This window comes from Jaculus jaculus, chromosome 17 (assembly GCF_020740685.1).
Source record: "Jaculus jaculus isolate mJacJac1 chromosome 17, mJacJac1.mat.Y.cur, whole genome shotgun sequence".
Lineage (NCBI taxonomy): Eukaryota > Metazoa > Chordata > Mammalia > Rodentia > Dipodidae > Jaculus > Jaculus jaculus.
In genome coordinates this window covers 52,151,096-52,164,858 of record NC_059118.1, presented here as the reverse complement: position 1 = coordinate 52,164,858, position 13,763 = coordinate 52,151,096, and the positions used below count along the sequence as shown (strand labels likewise).

General features: G+C 46.2%; 1 protein-coding gene across 6 annotated transcripts in view; it reads right to left on the bottom strand.

Moving 5' to 3' along the window:
• The window catches only part of Kif13a (kinesin family member 13A), a 213,424-nt gene that overhangs the window by 22,250 nt on the left and 177,411 nt on the right, over positions 1-13,763 (bottom strand). For 4 of the 6 annotated variants that reach the window (XM_045136321.1, XM_045136320.1, XM_045136323.1 and 1 more), the window contains exons 26-33: positions 12,660-12,698; positions 11,044-11,143; positions 8,867-8,993; positions 7,200-7,255; positions 2,921-3,045; positions 2,167-2,343; positions 1,344-1,436; positions 1,082-1,234 (exon numbers count right to left, since the gene is read on the bottom strand). In XM_045136321.1, the coding sequence (XP_044992256.1) occupies positions 1,082-1,234; positions 1,344-1,436; positions 2,167-2,343; positions 2,921-3,045; positions 7,200-7,255; positions 8,867-8,993; positions 11,044-11,143; positions 12,660-12,698 (870 nt within the window). The remainder of the gene's footprint in view (positions 1-1,081; positions 1,235-1,343; positions 1,437-2,166; positions 2,344-2,920; positions 3,046-7,199; positions 7,256-8,866; positions 8,994-11,043; positions 11,144-12,659; positions 12,699-13,763) is intronic. The other 2 variants (XM_045136322.1, XM_045136324.1) reach the window with 1 other exon arrangement.

The window sequence follows — 13,763 nt, the reverse complement described above, 5'->3', positions numbered from 1 at the left end:
GGGGCCTTCAGCCACTGCAAACAAACTCCAGACGCATGTGCCACCTTGTGCATCTGGTTAACGTGAGTCCTGGGGAATCAAACCTGGGTCCTTTGGGTTTGCAGGCAAACGCCTTAACCACTAAGCCATCCCTCCAGCCTCGCTTCTAGTTTTATGCTGTGTGGTCTTCACTTGTGTTTCACTTTTCACAGGATTTTTAAAGTAAGACTTTTTCTGGGACACCAGGTGCACTTCTCCTGCCACTCTTGGCACTGTCCCCGAAGTCAAGCTCTGCTCCTAAGAAACAAGCCCTGTCTGGCGGTGCGGCTCCACCACTGATTCACTACTTTGACCTGAATGTTCTGCAAACTCCTCAGGGTTAACCTTGGTCTAAGTCACATGGTTCAACATATGGACTTTGGAGTTATGTTATTTGAGTTTATGTCTGACTTTGTACCACTTCCTGATTATGTAACCTGGGTGAAGGAGCTAACCGCCTTCAGTCTCAGTTTTCTCACAAAAAAGTGGATTACGTGGGTTGAAGAGATGGTTTATGGTTAAGGCATTTACCTGCAAAGCCAAAGGACCCAGGTTTACCTAGGACCCATGTAAGCTAGATGAAAAGATGGCACATGCATATGGAGTTTGTTTGCAATGGCTAAAGACCCTGGCACACCCATTCTCTCTCTATCTGCCTCTATCTCTTGCTGTCAAATAAACAATGTAAATAAATTATAGTAGTACCTATGGATTTAACAGTATTCTGGCACAGTACTTGTTAAGTAGCATTTAGTAAAAGCCATTCTTTTAATTATGGGGGCTGAGTGTGGTAGTGCATACCTATAATCCCAGTAACTGGAACTCTGAGGCAGGAGGATTGCCATAAGTTTGAGACTAGCTTGTTAGTGTGCTCCAGAGCAAAACACTGTCTTCTATACTTTATGTATGTATGTATGTATGATCTCTCTCTCTCTCCCTCCTTCCCTCCCTCCCTCCATCACCTGTCATATATTCATATAACTGTATTGAGAGTCCTTCCTCTACGGAAATGCTATCCTGTAGCGGCAAGCTGGTGCTGGCCCTCCCTTCGCAGGTCACTCGCCTGCCGGAGCCGCTCGAGACTCAGGATGTTCTCCACCTGCAGCACGCCCCGCGTGTACTTCTCAATGTACGTCTCCCCGTCCGACGTGCCCTCGTTCTCACTCCGTGCGGCCAGGAGCGCCAGCGTTTCACGGTCCTCAATCTCTTCAGTTGCCTAAGGGCACAAGAAGGAAGTGGCTGTACTTTTCACACGAAGTGTGCAAGAATGTGCACACTTTCTCTACCTTCTTAGCTACTGATACTTTAAAAGCCCCGTATTTTACCTTTGGTATATTGGAGACTATCTCATAGGTTACGCCACAGGAATAAAATATACTTTTCAATGAGATTCTCCTCTTCAAACTCTGTGTGAAACTCTAACAGAAAAGGAAAGCTGGAGTAAGCTATGTGACATCAACAAGTTACTTAGTATTTTACAAGTTGCAAAAGCATTACAAATGACTGCATTTAGTACATACACAAACAACATTCAGGAAAAGCTAAAGAAAAAAAAAAAAGCAACCCTTGAGCTTAAAAGCTAGATGGGGGGGCTCACACCTATAATTCCAGTACTTGGAAAGCTGAGGCAGGAGGATCACCATGAGTTACAGGTCAGCCTGGGCTACTGAGTAAGACCCCAAACAACCACACAGAAGAAAACAAGAACAGCAGCCAAAAAAAGTCAACTCAAAAAACTGCCTCTAGAAGTCTTGTGTCCACCCCTGAGGGTCACTGAGGCCCAGCTGTGGCTTGGGAGTCAAGTTACAGAGCTGTGGCACAGGCAGGCTTCTGTGGTGGGTCTTGTCTGCCCTGGGACAGTCTGAAGAACTTACGACCTCACGCATGTGACCTGGCAAAGCAGCAGGACAGGGGTTCATCTGGAGTCTAGTCTATGCGTTTCTACTCCATGCATGCAGAGAACTGGTCAGCTTCTGCATGCCGGGATAACGGGTGTCCTGTCAGTGACCAGGGAATGGATTTGGGGAGGGCATCTCCTCCTTCTGAGTTCACACGGCAGTGTGGTTGCTTTGTACACACCCGCATAAGATGACTTCATGACAGCGAGGGGTAGACAACACAGCCGTGGAGAGCCAGTCGGGTTACTACCTGCTTGTTGTAAATATTGGCTGCGATCCGCTTCCGTAACACTAACTCCATCGCCGCAGGGTGACTGAGCTGAACCGTGGTCTTCACGATCAGGTAGATCCTTTCATTCTGGGGTGTGACCCGGTTCAAGTGAACAGAGTCATGCACTGAGGAGTCCCAGGAGGCCGTGGCTGAAACCTAGGAGTGGCGAATGATGAGGAAGTGGAAACTAGACAACTGTGACACAGCAGTTTTTATAGGGCATGACAGAGAAAGAAAATAAATCTACTTGGCATAGCCAAATAGATTTCTTTCTGATCTACTCTATTCACATATTTTTGGTAAATGTGCGGCACGCGTGGTGATTGTGCATGTGTGGTGAATACACCCTGCCCCATGTGCAAACTGCAGATGCCGGAGAATGACGCTAGGTGTCACCTTCTTTGCCACCAAACCTGAGGCTCCCTGGTTTTCAATTAGAGTGGCTGAGGCCCAGCAACCGTCCTGTCTTCTACCCCACTCAGTTCTGAGGTTACAGGCATGAGCAGCCATGCTTGGTTTTTTATGTGGGCGCTGGGGAATCGAACTCAGGTCTTCATGCTTACATAGCAAGCATCTAACCTGCTGAGATTCTCCCCAGCCCTCCTCGCCTATTCTGAAGGACAAATAAACATTTTTCAAAGTCCATAGTGCCCTTCCCCAATGGCAGCCTTTGAAGAAGACAGCCACAGAGCTCATGTGCTAATCTGATGGTCTCTCTGTGTGTGTGAATTACCTCATCATCGCTGTGCTTTATGATGGGCAGGTAGAAAAACTGGCTGCCGTGCTCCTTGGGCAGGATGGAGTTCACCCCTGAGGCATGGGGGCCCACCAGATGTTCATTTGCACTGAGGTCATCAGCTAACCAAGTTCAAGATAAGAAGTAGGGAGAAATCTTTAAACAAACACCAAGGAAATTAAAGTATGTCTTCTTTACATTTAGTAATTTTAAGGTTAGTGTACACCACGGTGTGCTTCATGAAGACGTTTCCACACACACCTTCCTATACTGCGTTCTTACCCTCCTCCGCCGACCTCCCCAGCTGCTGGTCATCCTGCTTCCCGCAGAGTCTCTCTTCTGTTTTCATGTCACCTATACTCGATTACCCTCTTTTCTCTATTGCCTCTCCTTTAAGATCTCCTCCTCCTCTCTGTGATCCCCTTGCTACTTTCATGTCACCACACACACACACACCTTTTAAAAATTGGTGGTTTGGCTGGGTGTGGTGGTGCACACCTTTAATCCCAGTACTGGGGAGGCAGAGGTAGGAGGATCACTGTGAGTTAAAGGCCAGCAGAGACTACAGAGTGAATTCCAGGTCACCCTGGGCAAGAGTAAGACCATACCTCTAAAAGCAAAGGGCTGGGGAGGTGGCTTAGTTGTTAAGGCACTTGCTTGCAAACCCAGAGGACCCAGGTTGGATTCGCCAGTATCCACGTAAAACCAGATGCACAAGTTCATTTGTAGTGGCTAGAGGCCCTGGTATACCCATTCTCTCTCCTTCTCTCAGATAAATTAAATATTTTATTAAAAGAAACTGGGAGCTTGGGGACCGAATCCAGGAACTCGCAGCAGCATGCTAAGCACACATCCTACCGAGTTATACCCCAGCCCCAAGAATACTCCCCCCAGACCAAGTATATGTTTAACATGCTTTTATTTTCTTCTTTCACTCCTTATCCCATAATTGAAATCAATACTCCACAAGTAAAACTAGCTACTATTATCTTTTAAATATAATGATTTTAGCCAAGTAGTTTTGCGAATTTCCTCTAAGATGGAGTGAACACATGCGATATGAAGTCTTAGGACAGCACGCTCCCTAAGCACCGCTTGGACGTTTAGCTGCTTGCTTGATGCCTGGTCCTCCTGTTAGCTAATGCTAGGTTTGTTGTCCTATTTACATGCATTCTCATCAGAGAACTGCTCATAACACTATTCACTGTGTGTAAGAGCAAGGGTGTGGAGGACAGAGGCCAGCTTCGAGTGTCTGTGCTCTGCTTTCTGTGAAAGGGTCTCTTGCTGCTACTGCAAACTGTCAGTGCCACGAGCGGCAGAGCGGCTGGGCTGTGGGCTTTCATCCGCCCCCACCTCCCGTTGTTACAGGGCCACAGACACAAGGCCCACTGTGCATCTGGCTTTGGTGGGCGCTGAGGAACTGAGCCCCAGCCAGCAGGCTTTGCAAACTGCGGAGCTATCAACCCAGGGCCCCTTTTTGTTTTTCTGAGGCAGGGAAAAACCCTAGCCCAAGCTGATCCAGAGCTCATTCTGTAGCCTAGGCTGGTCTTGAGCTTACAGCAATCCTCTTACCTCAGTCTCCCATGTGCTGGGTTAGACTACACCCAGCTCTTTTTTGTTTGATTTTTGAGACAGGGTCTTAGCTAGCCTTGAACTGCTGGTCCTCCTGCCTCCATCTCCCAAACGTGATTTCACGTGTGCATCACCATGCTTGGCTTTAGAGAATTTAGCAGTTAAGTGATTAATTTGGAATTAAGGTTCTAATCACTTGGTAGAAAGATCACCTTCCTCTACTGTCTGCCCTAGTGTGAGGCCACCCTTCAAATACCTGTATGTGGCCAGCACCATTGCTTGTACCTTCTCAGACACACATTCTCCTCTAAGAAAACATTTTAGAGGCTCGGAAGATGGCTCAGTGGTTAAAGGTACTTGCTGACAAAGCCTGTTGGCCAGGGTTTAATTCCCAAGCTACCCACATAAGCCAAACACAAAAAGTTGCATAAGCGGGCTGGAGAGATGGCTTGGCAGTTAAGGCATTTTCCTGTGAAGCCTAAGGACCCAGGCTGAACTCCCCAGAACCCATGTGAGCACAAGGTGGCACATGCATCTGGAGTTTGTTTGTAGCGGCTAAAGTCACTGGCATGCCCATTCTCTCTGAAATAAGTAAAATAAAATAATTAAAAAAAATATTTTAGGGCTGGAGAGATGGCTTAGCAGTTAAGGTGTATGCCTGTGAAACCTAAGGACCCAGGTTTGTTTCTCCAGGTCCCACGTAAGCCAGATGAACATGGTGGCACATGCATACGGAGTTCATTTGCAGTGGCTAGAGGCCCTGGTGTACCCATTCTCACACTTTCTCCCCCCTTCTCTAATAGATAAATAAAAATGAAGTCTTAAAAAATATTTTAAAAAGCTGCATAAGTGCTTGGCATTTGTTTTCATGGCAAGAGGCCTTAGTGCCCTCTTCCCCCCTAAAAGCATGCAAATCAATAAAAAATATATTAAAAAAATCAGCCAGTGAGCCAAAGCCAAATTCCCTGCATCACGCCCCAATCAATTACTGACTTTCCCCCCACCCCAGAACTGTTTAAGGACCTGCCAGGAGCCCACCATAAACCTTAACCCAGAACTCTGATTTGGTTTTCCTTTCTGCAGTCAACCTGGCACTTCCTCAGGCTTTGTAGTACTTGAATGAGCTCATGCCAGATGCCTCAGCAACCAGCCTGCATCACAGACCTAACCTTCACGTGATTGACACAAACTTGCCTTGAACTTGTTACACAGCCCAGGCTGGCCACAAGCTCATGAACTCTGCCTCAGCCTCCTGAATGCCAGCACAACAGGCCTGTGCAGCATGCCCATCCTCTGCTTTTATTTTCTCCTCCCTCCCCTCTTCCTTTCCTTTCTCCTATCTTTCCTTTTTTGGTTTTCCAAGGTACAGTCTTGCTCTAGCCCAGGCTGACCTGAAATTGACTATGTAGTCCCAGGCTAGCCTTGAACTCACAGAGATCCTCCTACCTCTGCTTCCTGAGTGTTGGGATTAAAGGCACATGCCACCATGCCTGGCTTTGCTTCCATTTTCTTTCTTTTTTGGGGGGGGGGGTTAAGGTAGGGTCTCACTTTAGCCCAGGCTGACCTGGAACTCACTATGTAGTCTCAGGGTAGCCTTGAACTCACAGTGATCTTCCTACCCCTGCCTCCTGAGTGATGGGATTAAAGGCGTGCGCCACCACACCCGTGTCTAGGCGATTGAAACCAGGACTTCCACACATGTCCGGTAAGTACTCTACACTAAGCTGCATCCTAGTCCTTTCAGTGCTTTTTATTTTAAGACAAGATCTAAGTTGCCCATGTTGGTCTGAACTCTTTGCATGACAGGCAGATAGACCTTGAACTTTTAATCTTTCTACCTTAGCTTTTCAACTAACTTGGAGGACACGAGGTCCAAAAATTATTGTTTGTGGGTATGTTATGAGAGACTGAACATACATATGTGTGTGTGTATACACACACACACACACACACACACACACACACACACACACACACACACATATTTATTTATTTATGTTTATTTCCAATTAGGAACCCACTCTAGCCCTGCTGACCAAGAATTCACTATGTAGTCTCAGGGTGGCCTCAAACTCATGGTGATCCTCCTACTTCCGCTTCCCAAGTGCTGGGTTTAAAGGTGTGCACCTCCAGGCCTGGCCTAAACCTGTATCTTTAGAAAACTTTTGTGCAAGGTTACAAAACTGGGATTGAAACTACTGGGGATCAGGCTGGAAGATGGCTCTGCAGTTAAAGGTGCTTGCTTGCAAAGCCTGATGGTCAGGGTTCAATTCTCCAGTATCCACATGAAGCTGGACACACAAGGTGGCTATCTAGAGTTTGTTTGCAGTAGTAGGAGGCCCCTCCCCTACTTTCTCCCTCATAAATAAGTAAATAGATAGATAGATGGATAGATAGATAGATAAATAAAAGTGTCAGGAACAAAGGGTTCTAGTAAGAAGTGCCAATTCTGTGGCCTTTGCTGAGCCTGATGAGTTCAAATCATGTCTTACAGCTGTCTTGTGCTCATAGGCAGTTTTAAATTTCCCCAGGTGTTCTCATTTTGTAATTAAATATCTTATCTCTTCTCCTGTGACTCTACATGTCATACTTACCTGTATTTGATTGAAGCAAAGATGTTATCTAAATGTGCCACGTGAGTTGGAAGAGATGACAAACCTTGATTAAATGTGATAACCATTATAATTTTTAAGTATCTACTCACCATTCAAATCAAGGAAGAGAACTGGTATATGGGTTTCCATTCCAGGAGGAGGGATCCTAAGTTAAGTAAAGTAAAATTTAATTATAACAAAATAGAACCCCAGAAGCAGAAGAGACCACCATGGGGATGTAGGTTCTGTTTTATAACCATCTCATTTCGACTGCCCTGATGACATAAGTCATGGGAATTATTATGAAAAGTAAAAGAATTACTGGTCATGAATTATATGTGATTAACTGAAACAAAGATTATTGACTTACAGCCTTCCTAAAAACAATTCGAGTGCCAGAGGTCAGGGGGTGAGAGGTAAGAGGTAAGCAAAAGGGACTCTCAAAGCTCCCAGGAAGGGAGAGTGCAAGGCCCGGGAAAGAAGGCGAGGTCACGCGCCTCCTCCGAGGACGCTCACGACGAGGAGCCTGTGCTGCCCTTCCTCTTCTCAGTCAGCACTGGACGTGCGGCAGGCGTTACACCTTATGCTCACTCAAGGGGATGTGACATTAGAGAACAGCCCGCGAGAGAGACTGAGGTAAGGATGTCTAGAGGGGACTGAGCTGGCTCTTCACAGAGGTGGCCAACACAGAGTGCGCTTGACACGGGGTTCCGGCCCAGCAGGAGAATCTGCGAGGGGTGGTGACTGTCAGGCTACGAGTTGTGTGCCCCAATCAGAGTCTCCAGTTTCCTAAGGCAGGCCATGAAATTAATTAATTCCACGTCCATTCATCATGAGAGATACATATCTCTAACATACCTGTGTCTGTATGAAAGAGCCTATCTGGGCATGTATATCCTGTGTTCAAAGAGAATCTTGAATTTTCTCCTAACTGCTCAGGACAAGGGCTGAGGGTGCAGCTCAGTGGTGGAGTGCTTTCCTGGCATGAAGGAGGGAGGACCTGGCTTCAATCCCCAGTAATGCCAACCAAAAAGCAAATACTAACTCTACCCCCCCCCCCAGTATGTCTCAGAACATATTTTTGGAATAAGAATCAACAGTAGTTACCATTTAATGAACAGGCATGAAGAGTGTTTTATATACTTAATATGCATTGCAATATACAGACTGTATGAGAACCAACACAGTTTTTTCCATGCATGGTCTCAGAGCAGCACTGAAGGCAGCTCCCATAGGTTAGGAGTAAAGTCAAAAAGGAGTTATGGAAATACATTTAAGAGCTGAGGCTGGGGACTAACTCTGGGTCATGGCATCCCAGAGTCGAGGGCAGACAGAAGCTGTCCTCAGGGGCATATCCAGGGCTGACTGGGCGGTTAGGCAAGGACCCACTGGGTACTGCTGAAGTGCCTTGTCTTCACTAACTGCAAGATAAGCAGGATGAGGGCAAATAAAAAGATGCATTTTCTGTATCTGAAAACCTCCTTTGGGGCCAAAATCAAAGAAGGTCTGGAGAAGAGAAAACAGAATCCAAGTTGTTTATTTAGAGGCAAGTGGCATGTGATTCCTGGCCAGATCACCTGCATTCCCCGGTTTCTTGCACAGGAAGTGGGCTGCCGTGGGGAAGGTGCATGTGCACGGGACCCTAGATGGGTAGCCTTTCCCTCACCCCTCAGTTGGTTAGCATTCACTGTGCTGGTGCTGGAAAGCCATTTGTAAGCTCTTGTCACAGGCAATCCTGAGCACCTGCACCAGACCCATTCAGGAAGAGGGGCCTTACCAGTCTGCAGGTGCCCCGGGGATCCCACTGCCAGGGGCGGGCACCAGCACAGCATTCCTCTCCTCTGTCAGTCCCACCCACTGCTCCACCAGCCGGGCCTCCCGCTCTGCATCCTCCTCTGTTTTCTCTGTAAAATAAAGCGAGGGTGTGAGTGATGGTGCGAGAAGGGACATGTTAAATTTAAGACAGATGGACTTTTCACTTGATGATATCTAAGGTGACTTAAGTGTCCACCATACTACAAAGAGTGATCTGAGGCTGTGCAGTTCAAGCATGAGCATCCAAACCGAGAGACAGACACTGGCTTGCAGGGAGTGCTATGAGCTGGGAAGCTCTTCACCAGACGAAGCTCGCTTTCCTAATCTGTCCAGCATGAACAAATGAAGTCACAGATGTGCTCTTGTTTTACAAAACTACATTAGATAGAGAGGGTTCAGAAACATCTTACAGCTCACTATACACAATCATGTTCATTACTAAAGGGATTTTATTTGACGTATTTTGAAAGCTGCAACTTAATTCTGGGGCTTACAGGGTATAGTCAAGGTGAGTTTTCATTAGTGGGCTGGGCGCGTGTGTGTGTGCATGTACACACACACACACACACACACACACACAGACAGACTGAGCCCAAGAGGGCTTTCCAATGAAGAACCTTTTTTTTGGGGGGGGGGGAGGGAACTAAGGCAGGATTTCACCCTAGCCCAAGCTGACCTGAAACTGACTCTCTCTAGTTCCAGGCTGGCCTTGAACTCACAGCGATCCTTCTACCCTGCCTCCTGCACACTGGGACAGAAGGCTCGTGCTACCACACCTGGCAGAACTTTTGTTGACTTCCACATGAAATGAGTTGATAGTCACAGTGTGCTTGCTGGTACAGAATGAATCCTCCTGAGTAGACCATGAAGTCAGGAAGAGAGACCAAGGAATTTTGTGCGTGTGTGCATGTGTGTTATGTGTGTGGGAGTGCATGTGGAGGCCAGAAGGCGTCTTCCATTGTTCTCCTTGGTCACTCTACACTTTATTTACTGCGGCAGGATCTGTCACCTGAGCCCAGAGCTCACCTGTTCTAGTAGCCTAGTGAACCAGCTTGCCCCAGGGGTCCTGTCTCTGCCTCCTGAGAGCTGACATTAGGCTTGCTACTCTCACCAATCTGGCATTTTATGTGGGTACTGAGGATGTGAACCCTATCTTCATGCTTGTGAGGCAAGTGCTTTATCCAATGCCCCATCTCCCAGCCCGAGAACAGGATATATTATTTATTTATTTATTTATTTATTTATTTATTTATGAGAGAGAGAGGGAGAGAGAGAGGGAGAGGGAGGGAGGGAGGGAGGGGCAGGGCCTCTAGTCACTGCAAACGAACTTCAGATGTGTACACATCTGGCTTATGTGGGTTCTGGGGAATTGAACCTGCATCCTTAGGTTTCATAGGTAAGTGCTTTAATTGTTAAGCCATCTCTCCAGCCCTCAATGACTTTTTTTTTTGGTTGTTGTTTTTGAGGTAGAATGACCTGGAGCTCATTCTTTAGTCCCAGACAGGCCTTGAACTCACAGCAGTCCTCTTATCTCTGCCTCCTGAGTGCTGGGATTAAAGGTGTGTGCCACCATACCCAGTAAGACCAAGGATTTTAAGAACATATTTATACTCCAAGATCCTTGTGGTGATTGCCAGTATCAGGACACTGGGCCGCTGGGCCTGCAGGACCACCCTGAACTGGCCCAGCACATGGTTCCTACCCAACAGGAGCAAGACACCAGGTAGTCCTCTGACACCTGCTGAAAACCCTAGACTCTAGCACCTGGCATTCTCCTGACATACTGTGCTGATCACATCTTTGGTTATCAAAACAAAATCTGGGCTTGAAATTTAGTGGTACAATTTTAACTCATAGTTTCATGAAATTTTATTACTTTCAAATTCAGAACCTTTTTTTCTTTTTTCTTTCTTTTTTTTTTTTTGTGCTGATGGGCTGGAGCACAAGACAAGCAGTCTATCTCAGAACATCCACCCCAACCTTTTAGAGTCTTCTTAAATGTACAATTTTGCTTATTAATATCTATCACTGTTTCAAGTTCAAGACAGTAAGTGGCTACTTTCCAAATAAAGGAAGAAAACAACCCATCACCCCACTGCACGGAAGTGAAAAAGCTTCGGGGGAGTTACCCCAACATGCCTTTCTTGTTGTTGACTTTCTTAATCTGCTCATCCAAGTACTCCCGCCGCTTAATGAGTGCGTCGGACCACCTCTCTCTCACACAGTTTAGGTCTTCTTCCTGGCAACAAGGACAGGAGGGAAGATAGCTTTCTTGTAGAGTGCATACATGATTTCGTTTATGTAAAAAGAGAACTTTAATTAGGTTGGGAGCTTTTCATTAGGAAAGGCCATAGAATGTTGCTCTGTGATTAATATGCAATAAATCTCAGACACTGCATGCTTACCAAAGATGCTGGTACCCAGAAATCAGACAGCCTGATCTCCAAAAAGATAGTTACACTTTTAAAAGCAAGACAAGCTGAAAGGACAGCAGCTACTGGATGAGTTTTGCACTCTGTGTGGTCTTAGGGAGTCATGGCTTCAAGCAAAAGGATACTCAAACCAGAGCATGAAATGGAAGGGAGATGACAGAATAGTCAATGTGTTTTCTGAAATGGGAAGAACAGGTTAGCAGAAAACCTTCCGGACTTGCTGCAAAGATTTAACATTCAGCTGTCACCAGAAGGCTAACAAAAGTCCCCGTGCAAAACCCCAACATGCAGCCAGCCATGCTTGAAGGAATCTCAGAAACAGCCACTGGACTTCACTGTGAACAACCTGGCAGGAAGCACGCTGAAAGCCACATGACATTAGTTGACGGCACTGCTGAGACTTGAGGGGACACTGACTTCTCCCCGTGGTTTGGTCTTACTTACTTCTATCCTTCCTTAGTGAAGTTACAAAAAAGGGACGAAAATCCATCATTTCTATTCAGATGCTTTTGCCCTGCTGCTCTTCTCAGCATTAAGACCATGTACAAAGAGCAGACACTGGGACCTCGAAGCTTTCTCTACAGTGAACCCCCACACTGGGAAAACGAGCAGTACAGAGGCTGGGAGCCAAACCCTGAACCTTCATCTAGGTTTGCAGCTCTGGCCACGAGAGCATCCCATTGTAACCCAGGCATGGATGAGGCCAGTCAAGGCTGATGAGGTATATTGTTACACATCTGTACACAGTCTTTCCTGTGTTTCCAGTAAGAAAAAACTGAGCTTTAAATTCTCCACACTATGGGGAATTAAGATTGGCCCTAAGGAGGGAGAAAACTGCCTAAAACAAACAAAACAAAAAACCCAAAACAATACAAAGTGCCTGAACCACCTGCAGTCTCTGACCCAGTGGAAGTGTTTTAAGTGAACAGCGTATGAGAGCAATTCCAGTTTCCTGGTTGTGAGAAGACAATGTAGTTTAGCAAAGGAAAGACAAGAATGGATACAAGGACTACAGATGGATAACTGTGACTTAAGATTACTCTTAAAACAGCAATGATGGTCTTGCTTAGCAAGGCTTTACAAGCTAGTTGCTGGAGATAGCATAGCAAAAAATGCAAAATCAGGCTACAAATTGTGAACCAGCAGGAAATCGACAGAGATGGTACTGTGTCTCTGATCACATACACAGCAAACCAGAAGCAAGTGAACAGCTGCCCATTCTGGCTGGGGCCCTGCCTCCACCACCCTGGCTTCGGCTTTGCGAAGGCTGGCAATTAGCAGTAGCTGTGCCCCCATGCCCCAGACTGAGAGCAGTAGCGATACCTGGTAACTATCCATATCATCACCATCCTCCTCCTCTCTCTGGTAGGAGAAAATACACATTAAGGACATGCATTTTGTTTCCTCAAACAGCACACAGGGAAAATAATTTAACATGTGCATTACATTGACAGCATTCAGACAATAAAATGTTCCACTGAATCTCAAAAGGTTAATGGGTTTAATTCTCTTGTCTGTAATTTATAGGACATTCTAACCCCCCCCACAACCAGGCAAGGCTCTACCTGAGGTCCCCCCTCTCCCTACAAAACACCCTGAAGATGGTTTTGTTACATAACTTAAACAGTTATTTTAAAAAAGAACTCTCTTAGATGGGTATGGAAACCAACATTTTGGGGCTACTGTAGCAGAGACAGATGGGAGATATGCACTGACTGGTAGGCTGTCTGAGGTCTGGGATGAGCTTAGCAAGGTGACAGAGAAGCAAATCTACAAGACTGTGAAATTCTCTTACCTAATCTTTCTATGGCCCTGAGGCAACTGCCGCCCTATAGGATGAATGCTTGAAGGCAGGGCTCACACAGAGAGTGGCCAGTCAGGGTAGAAGCCAGGCCCTCAGTCTGAACCCTCAGTGCTCAAACCCCTGTGCCTTCTCTCACGGATAACATATCATAGGGTTCCTGGGAACTCAAGGCCCCAGGCACGCCAGATTCTGTGCTGGGTTGCTGTAGTAAGAGCTCACCATGCTACTAAAATGGACGGTCATCAGTGTCCTCCATAAACCCTAATAAACAGGCAAGATCACAGCTGTTGCAAAGGCAGGGCTGCATCTCACAATAATTCCACCAAATCATCATTTTGGAATAAGAATTAAGAAAACAAAGAACAATGCTAAAAACAAGAGTTTGGAGACAATTTTCCTTACATATTCTTTACTATTTTTTATTTTATTTATCTTATTTATCATTTTGAGACAGGGTCTCACTGTGTAGTCTTGGCTGGCCTGGAACTCACTATATATAACTGGCTCGCCTTGAACTTGTGGCAATCCACCTGCCTCTGCCTCCTGAGTGCTGGGATTCTATGCATGCACAATCATGCCTGATGAAACCCTAAATTTATGACAGTCTTATTTGGTTGCAGGAG